The sequence below is a fragment of the Triticum dicoccoides genome, chromosome 6A (genome assembly GCF_002162155.2).
Source record: "Triticum dicoccoides isolate Atlit2015 ecotype Zavitan chromosome 6A, WEW_v2.0, whole genome shotgun sequence".
NCBI classification, from domain to species: Eukaryota; Viridiplantae; Streptophyta; class Magnoliopsida; order Poales; family Poaceae; genus Triticum; species Triticum dicoccoides.
The window spans coordinates 562740716-562761456 of record NC_041390.1 but is presented as its reverse complement, the minus strand read 5'-3'; the positions used below and the strand labels follow the sequence as shown (position 1 = coordinate 562761456).

General features: G+C 45.7%; 3 protein-coding genes across 4 annotated transcripts; 1 reads left to right on the top strand and 2 right to left on the bottom strand.

Annotated features, from left to right (window-relative positions):
- The first annotated feature begins 138 nt into the window (after positions 1 to 138).
- Positions 139 to 739, top strand: LOC119317933. Its single transcript, XM_037592438.1, has one exon. It carries the CDS (start codon positions 189 to 191, stop codon positions 504 to 506), a length of 318 nt encoding a protein of 105 aa, XP_037448335.1. The 5' UTR covers positions 139 to 188; the 3' UTR covers positions 507 to 739.
- On the bottom strand, positions 459 to 7813 carry LOC119317932. 2 transcript variants are annotated; one of them, XR_005153841.1, is made up of 12 exons: positions 7554 to 7813; positions 7196 to 7253; positions 6704 to 6791; positions 6533 to 6604; positions 6113 to 6146; positions 3962 to 5414; positions 3794 to 3869; positions 3645 to 3713; positions 2800 to 2924; positions 1694 to 1879; positions 1530 to 1614; positions 459 to 591 (listed from the first exon to the last, which is right to left on the bottom strand). XR_005153841.1 is itself a non-coding variant. In XM_037592437.1 (8 exons), the coding sequence occupies exons 2-8, from the start codon at positions 7224 to 7226 to the stop codon at positions 3668 to 3670; spliced, it is 1800 nt and encodes a 599-aa protein (XP_037448334.1). In that variant the 5' UTR covers positions 7227 to 7253; positions 7554 to 7813; the 3' UTR covers positions 3643 to 3667. The 2 variants fall into 2 exon arrangements, 1 of the variants encoding a protein (XP_037448334.1); XM_037592437.1 differs by lacking the exons at positions 459 to 591; positions 1530 to 1614; positions 1694 to 1879; positions 2800 to 2924 and having other exon boundaries at positions 3643 to 3713.
- A 7310-nt stretch (positions 7814 to 15123) lies between these two features.
- Positions 15124 to 17765, bottom strand: LOC119317931 (cyclin-D3-1-like). Its single transcript, XM_037592436.1, has 6 exons — positions 17078 to 17765; positions 16792 to 16878; positions 16601 to 16699; positions 16290 to 16491; positions 15948 to 16069; positions 15124 to 15823 (listed from the first exon to the last, which is right to left on the bottom strand). The coding sequence occupies exons 1-6, from the start codon at positions 17417 to 17419 to the stop codon at positions 15599 to 15601; spliced, it is 1077 nt and encodes a 358-aa protein (XP_037448333.1). The 5' UTR covers positions 17420 to 17765; the 3' UTR covers positions 15124 to 15598.
- Positions 17766 to 20741: the final 2976 nt, after the last annotated feature.

Sequence of the window (20741 nt, the reverse complement as noted above, 5' to 3'; positions counted from 1 at the left end):
GCAATGTTAGGCATGGCGTTGCTGTTGGAGTGCCCTCAACCACCTCCGTCTCCTCCCCTCTGGAATAGACGCAACAGCAGAACAAATTATTGAGAGATAGGCACGCCCCACAGGCCGGCCACAGTGCGCCAGCACCACTTGAACCTGAAGCAGAGGCCACAGTGCAGGCGCCACTTGAAGCAGGGACAATGAAGCCGCAGACGCAGCTCCTCCTCCTCCTGGCCTACATCGCCGCGGCGCTGGTCATGAGCCGCGGCGTCCTCGCCGGCGCCGGCACCCATGCGGCGATGCCGGTGCGCACCGTCGAGGACGACGAGGCGGGCTTCACGGAGCGTGAGGAGGAGGCGGCGTACCCACAGAGGAGGGTGCTTGCTTACAGCCCCCAGTACATCGGCTACGGAGGGCTGGAGGCGAACAAGGCGGCGTGCTACGGCTCCTGCCCCGGCCGGGGGCAGCCCTACACCGGCCGCGGCTGCAAAGCCATCTTCGGCTGCCGCGGGCGTTGATTATCTCATCTCATCTGGAAGATACTGCCATTCCTGTTTGCATCATGGCAGAAAGAAAAGGCCCTTCTTCCACTGACCCAGAAAGCTGTGAAGAGATAAAAAAATGTGGTTACTGTGTAAGCTCAAGTAGTTTTACACGCATGTATTTGTGTTCTTGTATGTAATCCTTGGTTCCTTGTGTGTACAATAATGTGTGTTTGGATGAATTCAAGCATGCATACGATTCAGAAAAATGGTTTGCGTTGTCAGTTTCCAGGAAGAAAGGAATAAACAGCTGAAACAAGAGAAAAATGTTAGTGGGATATAATTGATTAGTCAAAGGAGACGAAAGATGTACTCCCTCCGTAAAGAAACATAAGAGCATATAGATCACTACTTTAGTGATCTAAACACTCTTATATTTGTTTACAGATGGAGTATCTGCTCGGCTTCTAAAACCGACCCATCATGTACTGATATTAGCCAATGGCTAGTTATTCAAACGTCATGTGCATGAGTTCATGTATTTTTCATGAAATTGTGTGAGTTCATGTTATTTTGATAATTCTTGTACACTTCATAAACATAGCGCTAGAATTTAACACCAAACAAACAAACTCGATAAAATTATACTAGTGAGCTGACCATGATTAGAAAGTACTCCCTCTGTAAACAAATACAAGATCTTTTAGATCACTAGTAACAGGCAGTAATTCAAGTATCAAAATGGTAAAATTATTTAGATATACTCATTCACAAGAGATCTGCATAAAAGCTAGCTAGGAGTGAAGATTGGTCTGGTGCGATCTTGTCTCAACATATAAAAAGAAAGGGAAAGAACACTTGGTATTTTGAGGATAGGAGGTCAGTTTAATGCATGAAGACATCTAAATCATCAGGATAAGAAGCAGAATGATCACAGGATACGTATTGCGGCAATCTCAATGTTACAACAATTATCTTAGGATGGGCATACACACAAAAGGGTGTTTTTGCAGGAACAGTAGAATTGCAATATTTTGGAAGCACCTCGTCCTTTTTTACCTTTGTGGAGTGCTTCCTTTCGGACCGATGTTTTTGCTCTTTCTCCAGTAAACTCACCAGCCCTTTGTTTGCTTCGTTGAGAGTTCTGTTCTCCTCGAATACGAATAGCGACTTAAACCTTGAATGAGAAATGCAAGAAACTTCAGGCCAACAGAACTACGTACATCAGTGCAGCAGAAACTGAAGTTCACTGAGAAGATGATAAGTTGTGGGTGGAAGACATGGCTGCAAGGACAAGAGTGCTTCAATAACATCTTGCCTCCTCCTCTGGTTTGTTTCTACTGGGTACTGGCCTTCAGTATCTCCTTGTCCGTCTGCAGAGCTTGCAGTTCATTATTCAGAGCAGTAAGCTGCACATGGAGAATAGCACAGGTAAGATGAATGTTGGAGGATCAGACTAAACAGAACAACATAAATAGGTGGACAACCAATGCAGTAGTAATTTCAAACACTCACGACATGAGCATATATCAGCTGGGAACTAGGTAAGTAGACGAGGACAAAAAGGTTTCTTGCAAACAGAATGTTCAATGGATCTTATATAACATTGGCGCAAACCTACACATGCCAATAGAACTGAGAAACCTCAGGATGGTGATGAGCGTAGGGCGAGCGCGCGAGGCCGAATCGGCAATCAGTGCCGACATGGACGTGGGATGGCACTGCGGGTAAATGACCAGAAAAACTCACCCTTGAGAATATTACAGCCGTCACCTCAGAATTTTTACGTGCAATCCTAGCCATCCGCGACACGGTCGAATGGCCCAAAGCCACAAAGCCCAGAAAGCCGGCCTTACCAGGCATGAATTAAATCTTTAAATGACATGCTAATGTATCTTGAGGTTACAACTACGCACCATTGCAAGGATCTAAAAGATGTGATAAGTTTGTGGAGAAGTTAACAGAGATGCCTAAAAGAAGAGCAAATCATACACAAAGGTATCGGTACATCACCATATGATAACCAGAGTGTAGACATCATTACATCATTACATATTTCTTCGGTAAGTTAGGAAAATTTCCATATTTAAATGATCATGCGAGTCCAAAGTTCATTTGTAATAAGAGATGATACAATTGCACAAATTTTAGAATTCGTAAAAGTGGTTTCGCACAGCACATTCAGAACTTACAGGGAACATTATGGATACAGGAGAACTGAAAGAACAAATTCAACTAGCTCGTTGTTAAAAACAGTTGCAGCTTTGAGCTAGTACTTCGCAGAAAGTTATGCAACAGCAATATGAGGTCAAGTTGAAAGACATCTTACTCTGATAGATGGAAACCGTGAAGAGAGGTTCAGAAGAGCAACAGCCATGATAGGTTGAGTCATCATGTCTGCAGAGTAACGGTTAAGACCGAGCAACACAGCATCCTCGACATAATATTTGTTACCTGGACAAGTTGACATGTTTGGCATGATTCCTGACAACAATACCATACAAAAGCAATACTACCAAATGAAATATTAGCCCTGCAAAAGTCCATGGTACTGGGGGCCGATGCCCCTCGGGGGCTGACCAAGCAACATTAGCACAACTGGCGCCTAACTGCCCCACATTGAGCCCAATAAACAATTTTTGTGACCAAAACGAATGATTGTAAATTTCCATACTTCATTGCACCCACCTAACTAGTTGTTCTACCCACAGTGCATTTTATTAATCCTAATACAATTCTCTTGAACTAAATGCCAATTAAAAAATGTTTTGCACAGTAATCCTGGAAACAATTTTTGAAAGTATAGTTCATGAAAGCAGAAAGGAGAATGACAACAATTGATGGTGGATCAGACTATAATGTGATTTGAATATGTGCTAGTTTTCAGAGTAGTTGAAACTTGAAACAGAGCAGTGCAAAATGAAAAACACCACCAGTCTTGCAACAGTCTAGTATATTTCAAAAATCACCAGTCTTAACCATGTCAGAGACTCAGAGTGCACAGAAAATCGCTAATTACAGGATCCATGTAAGTGTAACAGTGATATGGCAAAAAAATGTCCACCACATGCACATTTCCCCCAGCAAAACAAAACATGCCCATCCCTCTTCATAAGGTAAAATTGTCCATCGCATTCAATATCCCAATTCACAGCACCATGCAAGGTTCGACACCTAAAAATGTGTATTGACCATCCTCACTGCTCAGCACCATCCAGTATGCTCCTAACTTTGTCAATGGAGCTGCACACATTAACATACTATTAGACCGTTTACGTGCACAATGGAGGGGGTGAGGGAGATAATGAAAAATGTAGACAGACCTTTTCGGTAGATTAGGTAAGAGACTCTGGACAGCATTCATCACAATGTCGCCTTTTTGGTTCTTCGCTTCAGGATCTATGGCACACAAATATCATTACCCTGAACGGAGATTGAAAACTGAAGAGAAATAACAAATAGAAAAGTTCTACTGGTGGTTCACAATGTACCTTGAGGATCTTGAGAATTAGAACTGCCTCCAAGATAACAATCGGTAAGTTCATCAATCTCCTCGTCTTCAGTCAACATGTTTTTAAGAATGTGCCCAATAAGCTCGTGTGCAATACTTGCAGTGTCATCACATAATGCAGAGAGATCTTCTGCAGAGCATCTAGTCATCTCCACATTGTCCTTCAAACTAGGATCCTTCGTACTGCCAGTAGCATCACTGTCTCCATAATGTCCAGCACCAGCAGTGTACTCAGAATCTTCAGTGCTATTGATCATGAAATTTGAACAGCGGCCCTCATCCATGTGCTGCTGAGAACGAATATCAAAGTAGTTGCTCGCGGTGAGTACAAAATCATTATCTTCACTGCACCTGTCACTCTCTAAGCTAACTTCGTCATCGCTTGAGTTTTCTTCAGTGGCACCGCGTGCTAAAGATCTGAGACAACTGCTTAAATCCAAGACAGCATCTACTTCCACTTCCTTTCTGTCTTCTGTGAGAATAGCCTGTTGATATTTAGGAGACATTCGAGCTAAGAAACCAATGGCACGTACTGCCAAATCTGGTAAATTACCATCATCACACTCAAACAAGCATTCTGTCAAGTACTTCCTCACAGCTGCTCTGAATGATGCCATCTTAACTTGAGAACCTTGACCCATAATGGGACGCAGCAACTTCATATCATCAGTATCGACGTTTGGAAGTGACCATAGAGCATTCAGGATATCTTGCTGCGATGATATAGTCGCACGTGGAAACAGAAAGAACTCTGAATGTGAAATATCCATGCTCTTTAGTGTTAGTTTTCGATACAGGTTCATCACTGACAATGCTTTTGCAAAGTTCACTGGAAGATCACTGCCTTCCTGCAGCTTTGCTATCATATTTCCACACCTTTTCCTTAGCAAATTAATAAGATAGCTTCTGCTGGAAGTTCGAGTTACATGCAGAAATTCTGGGGGGCATGATTTTCCTGTGAGCTTTCTATTGATTGCAATAACAGCTAGCTGGGGAATTTCATCCAGCCCAGCTAAAGCTTGGTCAATAGATGACAGAAGCATTGGTGAAACAGGTGTTCTAAGACGGACAGAATTAGAATGGTAGCTGCATGGATTTGTTAAAATTTCAGACAACTGCATACCACTTTCACTGTCCAACTCAGCCAAGTATTTTGGAAGGTGGTCCTTCACGATTTTCATCATTGTAGGCCTAATCTTCCTGAAACTAATCCCATTGTGGGCGACAATATTAGCCACTGACTCAAGTGCTCCATTGCTTAATTTGCTGATTGTACAGTGCATGATCTTCAAGCTTTCTGGACAGAGAGAGCCATCCTTCTGTTTTTGCAACTTAAAAAGCTCGAGACCATCCAGAACTACCTGATGAATGTAACACTTCCTTTGCAAACCAAAACTTTCTTCGATGTTAAATCTTACTCTCTCGCTGGACACCTGGAATAGACATTTCTCGATAAGAGATGCCCAGTTACTGTCATGTTTATGCTACATGGATGTTAACTAAAGCAACAAAAGAAGAGGGTAAAATGATCTATAAGACACTATTGTAATAAAGAAGGCAGGCAAATCGTGAGATAGTAATAAAACTACATTTCAAAAGTAAAATAGTATAAACTGTGACATAGTAACAAGAGATGTATTATATGTAATATACTAAATATAAACTATCTTACAGAAGAGTACTCTCAAGGATCAAATCAAGTGATTACTACGAAATTATTCGCCAAAAAGAAGTAATTACTATGAAATTGATAGTGCTAACAAGTATGGAAAATCGATCAAGCAATAACAAATGAGTTAGAGCCTTTTTACTAGATGTTATCTCATCTCAGACTATAATCAATCTGCTCCTTCCAATGCCCTAATCCCATCAAAGCCATGCTGTATATCCTTCCACAAGTGTAGTTATCTTGATGCAAGGTTCACATGAAGCAACATATTTGATCACACAACATATTAAAATTGTTAAATCTTCTCTTATTATTGTACTAGAAATATAATTATATGCCATTCATTCTTATATTAAACCTAACGGATAAATAAGTAGCTACGCAAGCAACATTAATAAGGGGAGTAAAAACTGAAATTGAAAACCGTAAGCTGTAGGTTCTGTTAGAGTATGAATAACTTACTTCATCAGTCCTGACATCCGATTCAGCCAAGTAGCTGTAGAACAGAAATTTTTGTCGGGGGTTACTAAAATATTAATATGGGTAAAGTAACCCTATAAGTAAAGAAATATGATAAATGGAAATCTGGTAGGTTTGCCATATTTTACAATCCAAGACCACATGGAGCTGAGGTAACTCGCTAAATCAGTGGATGTTGTTTTCAGATGAGAAACATGGGCTATGGGTCATTTTTGTGCATAAACGAAGAGTGAGTTTTGCTCTATTGAAGCTTTTGGCACAAACTCTTGGACCATGGAGCCATGGAGGTAACCCACTAAATCAGCACATACTGTTTTCAAATGAGAATCATGCAGCTCCAGCAGTTGAAATACCGCACGGCATCTGGTTTAGAGAAAGGTGCACAGATAGTAGAATACTTACGCGACTTTGAGAAACTTTGGTCGCTTAAGTTTGAAGGGGACACCTAATTCAGGATTCAGCGAGGCCAGCCATCTGCATGCATACATATATGAATAAAAATAAATATGTAAGGTGCGGATAAGAGGGGGTGGAGGGATGCATATAGAAGAAGAGAGCAAGCACTAGACAGACCTTCGCTTTTTCTTGATCAGACCTTGCTGCCGCAGAAAAAGAGAGCACAGTTTTTTACCATCCTTGAAAGAAAAGTTGGCCGTGTCCTCTGGGTAAAAACCACACACAACAATATTTTCAGATGTATAACATAACTAGAGGATTTTCAGCCACATCAGACTGCAATACCCTAGGTTTATGTGAGCCGAGGGTAACAAATTGGTGTATGGATGGTGTCACTTTGAAGTGTGGAAACCAAGTATTCTAAACAAGATGGTATCAACAGAGATGCATACAACTCAACTTGGATGCATCATCAGTTCAGCATGAGAAATGCAAGCATAATAACTATGGATGCTGTCGATATGAAGTGCTTCGCATGCAGGTGATTGTTCTAGAAACACCATCACATTTACAGTAATGAAATAAGTTTCAGGTATTGCACAGTAGGCACTACAGCAAGTGGAGTGGTACTGTTGTGGCCTCAGAAGCATGAAGATGAGATGAAATCACCTTCCTGCGAACCTTCCTGCGAAGAAAACATCTGGGTCCTTGACCTTCTGTACGCGGCCTGGAAAATAAGAATCATGGCATAAGCTTTCGGTGAGGAAGTTAGGATGTTATTAGCAACGAAAATAGATGATTTCAGACATCAGGGGGAAAAAAATGAGAGGTTGCGGCCGGCTAAGCTGTCCTTGGTCTTCTAACACAAATCGACTTTGACCAAGGTGGACAGATGACATGCGTGAGCAGTGCGCACAGCGCACGTACCAAATTACTTTCGATTCCAGCAATTGCATATACTCTAGATTATAGAGCTCATCAACAAGAAATCAAATACAGTAGCAATATTGGAGCGCCAAACCTGCACCTAGTCACACCGAGATAGGATGAACTCTGCAGCCGCCGAAGACTTCCGTCGACGAGGTCGCGGCGGCGGCGGCGGCGGCGGCGGCGGCGGGGAAGCGAGACAAGGAGACGCCGGCGGCAGAGACCGGGTGGGGAGGGGAAGAGGAGGGATTGGTGAGGCAGCAGCGGCGGGGGGAAGCGGAGGACGGAGCAGCGGCAACGGCCTGGTCACGAATAGGCGGCGGCGGCGGCGCAGCGTCAGCACTCAGCACTAGCGGAGCTACTCACGGGCAAAACCGTGCAGTGGCACGCTCAGCAAAATCACCAAAAAAAAAAATACTATGCTCATTGCCCAGCCCATACTCCGTAGCCCAAACGCCCAGTCCAATAGAGCTAAACAAAAGCATTATTAAATAGAGCAGCCCGGTCCTTTTTCTTTTTGGTTACTTTTTTCCTTTTAATTTCTTTCTTTATTCGATTTTTACTTTTTATTTTTATTTCCTTTTTTACTCTCTTCAATTTTTTTTCAAGTCTGTTTGTCAACAGGTGTTTTGGTTTTTGTTTTTCCAAATTTATGTTTCTGTTTTCAAATTTTGTTCTGGATTTCCAAAAAGTATTCGCGTTCAAAAAAATGTTCGTGTTTCCAAATTTTGTTTTGGAATATCAGAGAATGTTACCATTTCAAAAAGAATGTTTGCATTCTCAATTTATTTTTAGATTTCAAAACATGTTCACTTCTCCAAAAATTGTTCATGATTTTACAAAAATGTTCATTTTTAAACAACTGTTTGTGTTTTCAAATTTTGTTCGGTAGTTTCAAAAATTGTTTGCAATTTTTTTTCCTGTTTTCAAATTTTGTTCTGGGTTTTCAAAACATGTGCGCATTCCAAAAAGTGTTCGTGTTTCCAAATTTTGTTTTGGAATTTCAAAAAATGATCCTGTTTTGAAAAGAATGTTTGCGCTCTGAATTGTTTTCTGGATTACAAAAAAGTTCACGTTTTGAAAAAAAATGTGATTTAAAAAAAACTTCCTGTCCACAAAAGGTGTTTGATTTTAGAAAAATGTTTGTGTTCACAAAAATGTTTTGAATTTTTTTAAAAAAATTGTTCACGAATAAGAAAAGTGTTCACGTTTCATTTAGCATTCAATTTTGTGTTAAAAAATTGTTTTTCCTTCCAAATTAAAAAAACGGATTTGCATTTATAGTTGATCATTAAGACTTTCCGCTGATCTATGGTCAAATAGTGTTCCCTAGTTCAACTAGACGGCAGGTCGTCGTCTTTAGCGAGACGTCGGGGGCAGTCTATTTTTTATTTATTTGTTTGCGTCGCTCGCTCTACCTTGCATTGTTAAGGACGTGTTTGGTTACTCCAGTAACTCTCACGGGTACCCCTCGGGGCCGACCCGTCTTTGACATGGTTCTGGGGGTAAAGTCAAAGTAACCGTGTGTCCATAACACCAAGGGGGAATCCGAGGAATCACCCTCGATGGATTCCACTTGATGTAACCGTCAAGGTGAACTTGCGGGAATCACCCTCGAGGGTTCACACTTGAGGTGTTGCACGACGGAGTCGTTATCGGGAGTGGTGAAGGAGGAATCACCCTCCGTAGACCACGACCGATTAACTATACTACAAAGGTCTCATCAGAAGTGATATACGAGGTATCACCCTCGACACTCGATAGTAGCTCTATAGAGTCGTACAACTAGGGGGTGTGAGGTGATGTGTCGGGCTCTGGACGTCGATCACATTGATCGAGTCATCGATCATAGAGCGGGGGCAACATGGACAAGGTGAGGGGTCATTGGTGGATCACTACCCAACCTATACTAAGCATATAGGATAAACAGGTAGGTAACAATAGCAGGTTGCAAAATCAGGCTATGCACCAGAATAGGTACAAATGAACAACAGTAGCAAAATCTAATGCAAGCATGAGAGAGAAGGAATGGGCGGTATAGAAATGATCAAGGGGGTTTTGCTTTCCTGGAAGCTCTGCTGCAAGTGGCTGGACGTCAAAGGTGTAGTCGTACCGGAATCAGCGTCAGTCTCGGTATCTACCGAGGAGAAGAGGGGGGAGAAACAATAAATATAAAGCAATCAAATGCATCACAATGCATGACATGGCAATATGCAGTGCTAGGGGTGACCTAACGCAATGCTACACATCACTGACGAAGCGGGAAAACATCTGAGAATGTTTTCCCGGCGTTTAACAGTTTTGGACAGATATATCAGAGGGGGAAGGATCCGTGTTCATCATGTTAGAGGCATGTGACATATGAGTGGATAGCATATTCGGATTCGTTACATTTTTCTGACCAACTTTCATATATAAATTATTTGCATGTGAGTTACAGATTATTTTATATGAATTTTCAAAGTTTTAATCATTTTCTGAAATTCCTAGAATTAAATTAATTTGAAAAACAAATAACAAAAGGGCTGGGTGCACCCAGCAGTGCACAGAGGCGGACCAGTGGATGGACTTAACCTAGTTCGACAAGCGACTTTTAATTTGTGTTGTTATTTGTTAATAGGTTGGATGAACTGTTATTTGTTTTCTAGCTAGGACTGAAATGATGTTTCGATCGTGTGTGGTAAGATCATCACTAATGAAAAGAAATGATCACAACAACTCGTGTTTTGCACAACCAAACATCATGTAGTGCATCAACCCAGTTCAACCAGCAAAAAAAAAGTATTAGCTCAGTCAGACCCAACCGAGTAACATATACAAAGACCCCAAAAACGATGCAACTAACCAAACACGGCCTAGATTGCTACTGTTCCTCTAACCAATATACATAACGGGTTAAAATCTTTGAAAGAGGCACCGCCATTACCATATAATATGCACAGAGGCAACATTGGATCCACGGCTCGATAAAATACCAATGATATGGTATTTCCTCCTCCTCAAGAAAAGTATTCTTCCTCCTCCTGCCTGTGTTGCCGTCGATCCGCCCCATCTCCGATGGCCTTTGGGCCATGAAGGTGCGGAGGATCTCAGCCCCACGCCGGCGGAAGGGACCCCGTTTTTGTTTTTGTTAGGTTCGACGTCTTGATTGAGGCCGTGTGGCGGTGGCGATGTCCCTCAGTAAGAATAATGTCTCCCACGTCTAATCTCCATTCCGATGGTGCGAATAGCGTCGTCAGAGGAAGTGTGAAGGTGTGTCTCCATTGGATCTCGTGGGATTCGGTCGGTGTTGGTCTTTGATAGATCTATTAATTTAAACCCATCTTTGTTCATCTTCGTTCGTGTGGTTACAGGTTTGATCTTTCTGATCTACAACTATTTTCATCGCTGATGGTTGCTGCTCTGGTACGCTGGTCATTCGGGGCATTAGCACGACGACTTCCCGACTATCTAGTACAACAAGATTTGTCTGGCTCCGATGAGGGAGGGGCCATGACGGCAGCACGTCTTCGGCACGTCTCCAGTACTTGTAGTCGTCGCTACATGGTCCCTGGACCTGGTTGTAATTTTTATTATCTCTTGTGTTTTCTACTATCACGATTGATAAATAGATTGGGAATTTCTCTCGCAAAAGAGAATACCAACGAAATGCAACGTGCTATAACTACACATTCCACCTTGTACGGTGGCATCCAGCGGAAAAGGTAAAAAGTTGTTCGTTCCACCCAGAAAAAAAAGTGTCATCGTTGCATGCCCAGCAATGCGATATTCCTCGATCTACATCTTCGCGCCAAGCTACAGAGACCCGTCCCACGGAGGGCCGACAGATCTCCACCCATGCACGCATGAATCCACGGCCAGTACATCGTATCCTCCACCTCGCCGTCCTCGCCCCGTCGCAACACAACACAGCACGTCGCGATCATCACGGACGACGACACACCGTCAGCGAGCCCCCCGGCCCCCGTCAATCATCGTCGACTCCCGCGCGGCACGGCCGAAGCGCCGGTGGCGTTCAAATATCCCGACAGGCGGGATCGGCGGACCGGCCGGGCCTCGTACGCGCGCGCGTGAGCACGTACGTACGTCCGCTGCCGCATGCATGCATGCGTCCGTCCGTCCGTCCGTCGACGAGAGGGAGAGGCCTTGCATGCATGCTACCCCGCCACCAGGAAACAGCCCCGGATCTGGCTTCTTCCCGCGCAGTGCATGTGCATGATTGCTACACCACCACCACCACCGGCACCGGCAGCGGCAGAGATCTCGTCGTGTTTGTACCGACCCGGTCGCCGTTGGCCAACCCCGGCTTGGCCGTTTCCCGGCTGGTTTTTCACCCTTGTAGCTAGCCAAGCCAGGCCAGGCCAGCCAGCAATGGCTTCTAACTTTCCCTGCGCCGTCCGTCCCGTCCCCATCGACGCCACTGTTCGTCCGCTGCGGCGCCAGCGCCGCCGACGACGACGCGTGCCGACCGGACGCACGTACGTACATCGCGTCGGAACGCCGATCTGTCGAACGTGCGTAGCGTACGTACGTTGGCACTGTGAAGTCTGTAGCTGCGGCGCGGCTGGCAGATTTAAACTACTGTGCGGTGCAGGTAAATGCGAGATCCCGGCAGGGTACGCAACGCCTGTGACGCGGAACAGAGGCTGTACGCGGAAGAGGCCGGGCTACCGGCTACGTACGCGCGCGCCAGGTGCCCCCATCGGCCCATCATCCCCCCACCCCGTTGCAATTGAAGCGCCATTGGCCTGGCTCGTGCCTCGTGCCTCGTGCTCGTGGACCTGCCGTCGCCAACGCCCAAACCATCGGCGCCCGGCCGGTGGTGGCCAGCACAGCAGGGCCATCACGTAGTACGCACCGGCCAGGAATCACGCAGGGAATGTACGCCGTGGCGGTGGCAATTAACACTGCACCCGCGCACGTCTCCCCGCCTGCAGCAAGTCTTTAACCGTTTCATTCCTTCCGTTGCAGTCTGCAGAGACGGGTTCAGGGCCAGCCAGTGTGGGCATGCATTCATGTTTTTTCACCTCATCTAGACAGCGACCGGCGTCGACGGCGACAAGGGGGAGGCGCAGGCGGCGTGCGGCCGGACGACGATTAGTTGCCGAGATGCGGCGCTACCGCTGGGTCGGTCGGTGGGGCGGGCGCGACAGGGGCTCGCTGATGGCAGGAACCGGACACGGGAACGGCCAACGCAACGCAACGCAACGAGCCCGCCCGCCTGCTGCCTGCATGCGGCGTAGCTACATGGAGGCCCACGTACTACTTGCTGGCCTGGCCCGGCACTGGGCTACTGGTCGTGGAGCCGTGGTAGGGGAAGGAGGAGGGACGCGTGACGCCGGCGACCAAGACACCATGATTCATTCACTCACCAGATAGTCTTTTCTTTTTCTTTTTTGCGTTAGTCACCTCATGGATCCGATCTTGCTAGCTAGCTATCTACTACTGGTGGCGGCTTGGATCAATCATCATGGCCGGGTTTACCTACCCCTACGGCTTCGGCGAGTCAGGATTGGCCTGGATTTACAGCTGGGTCATAAACATGTCTGAGCCAGCGTCAACCATGTCTTCTGCCCAGCCGGAAACTTGGCTGCGAGAACTCGTTCCCCCGTACGGTAGCGATCGATGTCGATGATCGGTCGCATAATTCGCAATCTATGGCAGCAGATTCTGCCATCTATTCCACGATTTTCTGACAGTAAATCAAGGATCTAAACCTCAGGCACGACAAGGATTTGATCACATTTCTCTTCATTCCCACCTTTCATTGCACATATTGATTTCACACAAGAAGTGAGAAGAAGATCATAAACCTACACTACGGTTTTCGATACATAAGTGGCTCTGGGTACTCGAGTGCGCACCGCAATTCCCGACAGAGGAAGCACACCATACTTCACCATACAGGATCTCAACCACAAAACTAGGTTGATCCAACGCAGGATACAGGAACGCCATCGAGCGTGTAATCGATCCCGACCCCGCACCCAAAGAACCATCTGTCACAAAACACTTTGAAGGTGTTTCGCAACGTGCATTACCGCGGACACTAAATATTCACAAAATCCCTACCGGACGGTCACACGCTGTGCAATGCGCTGTATCCGCGTTTCTTTTACCACAGGTCCATTTCTCACTGCCCTACACTTAAACTGATGGTGGCCAACTAGGCCAAGTGCAGCGGCAGATCATTGAAGGACAGCGACAGCAGAGGCAAACCATGGACTGCTGGTAGACAGTAACTCTACTGCAGCTCCACAAGGGAGTATGTCCACCATGTTCCTCAACATCTCTACCGTTACGATCCAGTTGACCCCCCAGTATGGTAAATGATACTCTAGTGTCATGCACAGACAGGCATCTCAGTATGGAATCTGCTACGTACAAGATATTGAAAAGAAGAGAAGTCAAATGACACAGGAATCAGGATCAAGATTTAGCTGTGGTAAACTTGAGTGCACCCTGATTCAAGTGAACTAAATGCGGTGAGAGAGACTAGGGTCAGTCAACAAAGAATTGAGAAATCCGGGTCGGCGCCCTCAGTTCTTCATCCAATGGTTTAACAGAAACAACACACACAGATCAGGTGGATTTTTAAACCTGGGTAAACAAAGCAAAAAAAATCTTGAGCCTTACTGGATGGTAAACTTGAGTACACTCTGACTCAAGTGACACAGGAAGCAGGATCAAGATTTAGATGTGGTAAAGTTGAGTACACTCTGATTCAAGTGAACCAAATGGGGTGAAAAGGAACAATGAAATCTCAGTCCACCCCACAAGTTTTCATCCGACGGTTTAACAGGAACACACACACAAAAAAAAAAAGTGGATTGTTAAACCTAGATTAAAAAATCTTGAGCCTTATTGGATGGTAAGCTTTGCCTGACTGAGATTTAAGAACTTCTTAGTCGACTTAGCATTAGCAAATCCGATAAATATAGTGCTTGACCATGAAGGAAGGTGCACAGATATGGTAATGTAGGTGCCTAGGTGGGTCTATTTAGTTTCTATTTTCATTAAGAAATCTCGGTCGACATCCTGAGTTCTTCATCCAACGGTTCAACACAGAAACACACACACACACACACATGGATTTTTTAAACCTAGATAAAAAACAAATCTTGAACCTTATTGGATGGTAAGCTTGGCTGACTGAGGTTTAATAATTTCTCAGTCAGATTTGGCATTAGCAAATCCGACAAAATGGTGCTTGACTATGAAGGTAGGTGCACAGAGATGGCAATGTAGGTGGCGCAGGTGGATCTCAGTTTCTGTTTTTGGAGATGAACTTCAAATGCAGGTTTGTGAATGCATATACATATCGAAAAGTCAGATTGCACTACAGTATTCAACAGCAAGAGGTTTCATTTACGGGTCTAGCAGGCTGATATAGGGCCATCAGTGCTACTCTTAGTTCTCACTAACCCTAACATATAGATTATGCTCCAAATCAAATGGTAAAGGGTAATGCACTTGTAAGGAAACAGGCATCCCTTATGCTCTACATTTGATCCCATAAATTACTGAACTAGTGTTGGAATCTTGAAAAGAAGATCATTTATTTATCATTGATTCTTCAACGGGTGACGAATAAAGGATTGGGTAGACAAGCACAGTTGCAATCAAGGATCATGACATAATAGTAGACATCACAGAAAAGGGAAATAAAATGGAACAACATATAATGTCGACAAAATTTATAACTCATCAGAACAAATATAAACTGTTCTGTATCTCAGCCGATCCGTTTTAGGATCATTTTCATTCACCGCCTCAATGATCAGAGCAGCCCTTGCCCAAAGTTCATTGGAAACTGAATATGGAACCGAAATACAAAAACAGGGCAATAGAGCTCTCATCTCTACAACATGCAACTTCCTTGCTCCATCTCTGCCTACACTAGCATGCATCTCTGGACACTAACAGCTTAGCATGCCCCTTACATATGTCGATTGCATGAACAGGCTCGCGGCGAACTGTTTGTTTTTATGGGTCAAGTATTGACTATGGTGTTTTTGTTCCTTCCAGCAACTACTTGACCACACTATAGTTCTCGAGTGACCAAACTGAATTGAGATGTTTGAAACAACAAAACGGCCAAAACGGTGAGCAACACACCTGAAGCACAGCACGACATGAGACCGGTCATCTGCCAATTCTCCTCCTTTTGCTTGCCGAAGAGGCTTGGTAGCATGTTGCTGGAGATCCAACAGCAGTATCATCACTCTGTTGGCTGAGACATGCAGCAGCATCCAACACGCCTATCGGGCTTTGCGGCACAGAGAACATTGATGATCCAGCTGACTTTAGGACAATGGTTCCCATTGCTATCTTGTCTTGAATCAGTTCGTAGCATCTTAACACTCGCTCCTACAAGACATAAGAGGTATTTAGGCAAATGAAGTAACAATTCAAGCGCATCATTGCATTTACAGGTTACCATTTAGTGAGGGGCAAGTGGTTTAGTAAGTGAGAACATTGAGCTGATCACTACCTTGTTTATGTACTTGCAGGTAGTTGTAGCCCGCTCGACTACTGAAGTATTGCGCTCCCCAAATGCGGCAAGTGCAACACTTGCAGCAATCTCTGAAGGTCTGAACACCAAAAAATCAGCTCCTGCAATCCAAATTCTCAAACTTTAAGAATTGATCGCCGCCAAATTATACACATTGATCAATGCATACCAAAAATGAGATCTGGTTTAACACATTGATCGATGAATACTAAAAAGGAGATCTGGTTTAACACATTGATCGATGAATACTAAAAAAGAGATTTGATTTACTACATTGATCGATGAATACTAAAAAAGAGGGGTCTGATTTAACTCTCATACCTTTAGCAGTGCTCAGGATGAGGTCGGTCGAGCGGGAGAATGCGAGCATGGAGGGTGCGTCATGATCATTGAATTTGCGCAGGAAGTAGTCAATAAATGAGCAAGCAGTAACAGCTTGCATCCTCCATTTTAAGGTGCTGAGCACCAAAAGCTCCATCCTTTTTATGGTCCTTCCCTCAAACGCAGAAGTTGCCTCAACCACCTGTCAAGCGAAAACCGTCGATTAATTGAGATGAAACTGAAAGACGGAACCCTTCAACGATGCGTGTATGCAGAGGTCTGTGATAAGATGAGATGCATCACTCACTGACCTGCAGGTCGACAGGGAGCGGCACATAGGTCTCCTCCATCTTCGAAGCGAGGGACAGGCAAGCCACTGCCAAGAGCTGTGTGACCCAAGCTTTGCCTTCCTGCCATGAGAAACCAATTCCTCCATGATTACGGGATTTTTAGCAGGGTTTGCTTCAGTTGGCACTGAGATGACGATGGTGATAAGACTTACAGGAAGGGGATAGACCGAGAAGAACCTATCAAGGTAGTTGACAGACAGGACCGCAGTCAACGGGGCGAAATTGAAATGCTCAATGACCTATGAGCAGAGAATTTGCAGATTTAATCAGCTATCGCATCGGGGCGGCACCATCGAGCACCAATCCAACGAGAAATCGCCACTAGAACGGGTGAAAAAAAGGCATCTTTACACGAATCCGGCCCATCACATCTCGGCGCCGCGCCATCGGCACGAGTAAACGGCGATTGGAATCAAATCAAGATGCGGGGGGTCTCACCTTCCAAATCCAATCTACGGCGTCCCTCCTGACGGCGGCCAAATCCAGGGCCCCGGCCCGGCGCTGCAGCATCTGGGGGTACCCGTCCGCGGGCATGTGCTCCTTCTCCGTCGCGACGAGCGCCGCCACGCACTCGTCGGACTGCACGGGGTGGTCCACCAGGAACCCCTCCGCCGCGGCGGCGGCATCGGCGGCGACGCGCGGCGGGGTGGTGGCCCCCGCCCCCGCCGCCGCCGCCGCCCAGGAGCAGTCGTCCTCGTCGTCGTCGAGGCCGAGGATGGCGGCGTTGTCCTCGGCGCAGAGCAGCACGGAGGCGGCGCAGTCGTACCCGGACGGAACCATGCCGGCTCCTCCCGAGAATGGCAGGAATGCTGGGTTAATGAGCAATCAATAAACCGATGCGAACTGATTTATCTATCTATCCACGCCGCACCCCTCGTCTCTCCCTGCGAATTTACTCCCCGGTTGCTCCTCCTCCTCCTCCCCCTCCAATCTCCCTCCCCGGTTCTTGATCCGTCAATCAAAGGGATAAACGAAAAGGATAAACTAAACTATATATTTTTTTTCCTTTTTCCGCCTGCTGCGTTCTTCTTCTGCTCAAGTGGAGACGAGATGAGGAGCGGAGGGGGAGGAGGGCGGAGGGGGGGGGAGGAGGGTCTGCCTGCCCACTGTAGAAGCGGGGAGCGAGAGTGGGGGAGAAGGGCGAGGGTTTTGGCTTTGTAGGGCGCGGCCTCCGGGACGGGACGGGGAGGCGGGGGGAGCCGGCCGCCATTTCGGGGGCGACGCGGGGGGGCGGGCGCAAAACCGCACGCGACTTCCTGGCGGAGTTGTTTTGTTTTTGGCATTTTCCTGGGGGCGCGGATCCTTTGCGGCCACGACACTCGCTCGGATTTCGCGTGCGCCGTGTCGCTCGCTGCGTCTGTTTCCTTTCTTATTATCTCCTCTGCTCCTAGACTAGCCTCTGTTCTAGGTTAGTAACATGATGAATGTGGTACGTGGCGATGTGTTTCTTGGCTCGTTTGCTTTGCGAAACAAACATGGGAAGAAACATCGTTTTGTGATCTCGGGGGTCTTTCCACGTAGTTGTTGCATGGAGATTTTTATGGTGATTGTGTTTTTATGCTTTCTTTCTTGCTCGTTGTAATAAATGGATGCAGGCGGGGGCCTGATATTTCACAAGATTTGGGTGCCAAAATTAGCCTCTGCTTTTTTTTTGGTGTGCTAAAAAAAATTAGTTTGTGATCTTCATGACTCGGTCGCTACAGAATTTCTTTCGTGGCAAACCCTCTCGTAAGGAACTGGCACTTCGAAAACCAACATTGCGCACGTCACGATAGATGAGGAGGCGCGTTCGTGGACGCCGGATGGTAGGAGTTGCGCTCGCCTTTTGGATTTCTTCCTTCGGTCGCCTAGGCCGGTGCGGCGATTATGAGTGGCGCGAGTGACGCCCGCTCTCTTGGAGGCATTTTGCACGTTCCCAACGAACGTCGGAAAGGTCGGAACCGACACCTCCACTGGTCCGATGAGCTCCGTCATCCAGACCATTGTGTGCATGAGTATCGTCAAAAGGACTACGATACAGACATATATTGTTTTGGGAGGGGTACTTTTTATCTCATCACTTTCTTCTCTCTCCTCTTGTTTCCCTTGAGAGTTGCCTGGCGGCCTGGGTAATCTCAGCTCCTCTCCCTCCTCGCCTCCGGTGGTTCCGTTGCGCGGATTGAAGTTGAGAGAGCGGCTTCTCCCTAAGAATAATAGGTCTAGGGTGTGTATTGCCACTATGGAGCTTGACACTATGACGGTCTTGAGCTCCCCACTGGCATGAGCAGATATCGAGCGGTGATCTTCTCATCTTCCATGGCTTTTGGTGGGGAGCGGATCTGACGAGGGCTCTCCCAATAAGCCTTGCACTTCACTAGATCAAGCCGAACAAGATGTTGCTCCTTTTTCCCTATATCGTCATGGTGACGAGAAGGTTTTCGGTGGGCCGTGCTTGCTTGGCCATCTTTTATGGTATTAGGTATTGTCGGGTCTACCTCCGGTGAAGGTCTTGGAGCATAAGGTACAACTGCTCCATCCCGAGTTTATTACCAGTGTGTTCGAGCACAAGCTACGACACTCGTTGATCTAGTCTTTTCCTTTGAGAATATCGGTTCCCAGCAGTTGGTTGTTGGTCTCAACCGCTCCACCACCGGCTTTTCCAACCGAAGGACGGCCGCTTGCCGCTCAGAGTGCTGACATTCATCTTCCTTGGCTCATGATATTCTTCCCATCTATGATGCCAATAGGGAGGCAGTTCGACTTCGGCTCCAATATCTGCACCCTCTGCTTCCTCCAATACTTCGTGATGGAGGCAGGGGCACAATGATCTTCTCGCCCCAAGTGGTTCTTCCCCGGAGGCGATGGATGTGTCTTGAAGCAGAAGCCCATCGTGGAAGAAGGGCTACATTGCAATTTTGTGTTTTTCTCCAGAGCCCTTATTGCCAAAATGTGAGTTATTTAGCAGAGCTGTCGATAGAAGGTGAGTCCACGATATCGTTGTTCAGCTCAAGGCTTCATGGCAAGCAGTAGACCTTGAATCGGACATTCAAACATCCAACTTTTATCCTCGAAGAAGACGTGTAATTTATGGTATAATTTTATAAAACGTGCTCTAGTAAAAAAACAGAACCTAGACAAGAATCCCTTCACACATCTCGATCATAAACCCACAATTTGTACGACAATTAAAGATTGTTATTAACCACATAATATTTCAATTATTGTCATATAACAAGCGATCATACACATTTGGTAAAATCTATACGACGAAACTTTTAAGTTGTTACTTCATCACTTCACACATCTTGATCATAAAACCACAATTTATGACACTGACAAGACGATTACTGAATTTAACTACGCTGAGAAATAGTATCCACTTAAACTTTTCATCACTAGTAGGGTCCACCGTCGTGCTCACTTCGTCAAAGTTTTCTGTATTATGAAACAAGGTTGGATGATGCGCGTCGGCAATCCCATCGAGTAAAAGATCCGCCGACTTACTTAAAGTAGATCCGCTTATCGTCCAGCCTTATTTCATAATAAAGAAAACCCAAAGATTATGTACAAGAAATGTTAAAAGTATATTTGTTGTTATGACAGTCCCTGGTCATAGTGTTTTTCTTTTGTGGGGAACAAAAAATTGATCATGGGTAGCCATGTGTTTGCAGAACTGTTGTTTACAGTGCATCTATATCCAAGCAGCTGTGCCTTAGTGTTGTTGCTAAAGAAGACGAAGGGATTTGGACATGTACTTGGGCACAAGCCAATGTGGATGCTGTCATCGAGCAATGCTGGCACTCTTGGCCAGATTCCAATCTCCGGGGTATCAACCGCCCCCCACTACATCTTGTGTATATGTTCACATTTCCTGCAAGTGTTTGCTAGAGGACGTAGATTGTTGAATTCTTGTTAGCACTTCCTTTGTTTTGGTTCCTCATAATTTGAGTCTATTTTGACTTAATTTAACTAAGAAAATATAAAGAACTGTGTATATACTTTTTGAAGGAGGCTCGTATGTGAGGATCCACAGATTGGAAGAAGCGCAGACCCCTCTCTGCAAAAGGTCAGAGGGCTTTATCTGAAAAAAAAGAACTGAAATTGACATGCGAGATTCGCAGAT

Bases quoted from the DNA above. Each gene is read 5' to 3' on its own strand.
- LOC119317933 (XM_037592438.1), top strand. From the start codon at position 189: ATGAAGCCGCAGACGCAGCTCCTCCTCCTCCTGGCCTACATCGCCGCG.
- LOC119317932 (XM_037592437.1), bottom strand. From the start codon at position 7,226: ATGTTTTCTTCGCAGGAAGGTTCGCAGGAAG. The intron at 6,147-6,532 runs GTAAGTATTCTA...TCTGTTCTACAG, and splicing joins CCAAAGTTTCTCAAAGTCGC to CTACTTGGCTGAATCGGATG. The intron at 3,714-3,793 runs GTCTGTCTACAT...TAATGTGTGCAG, and splicing joins TTACCTAATCTACCGAAAAG to CTCCATTGACAAAGTTAGGA.
- LOC119317931 (XM_037592436.1), bottom strand. From the start codon at position 17,419: ATGGTTCCGTCCGGGTACGACTGCGCCGCCTCCGTGCTGCTCTGCGCC. The intron at 16,492-16,600 runs GTCAGTGAGTGA...TTCGCTTGACAG, and splicing joins CGCTCCCTGTCGACCTGCAG to GTGGTTGAGGCAACTTCTGC. The intron at 16,070-16,289 runs GTATGAGAGTTA...TTTGGATTGCAG, and splicing joins CATCCTGAGCACTGCTAAAG to GAGCTGATTTTTTGGTGTTC.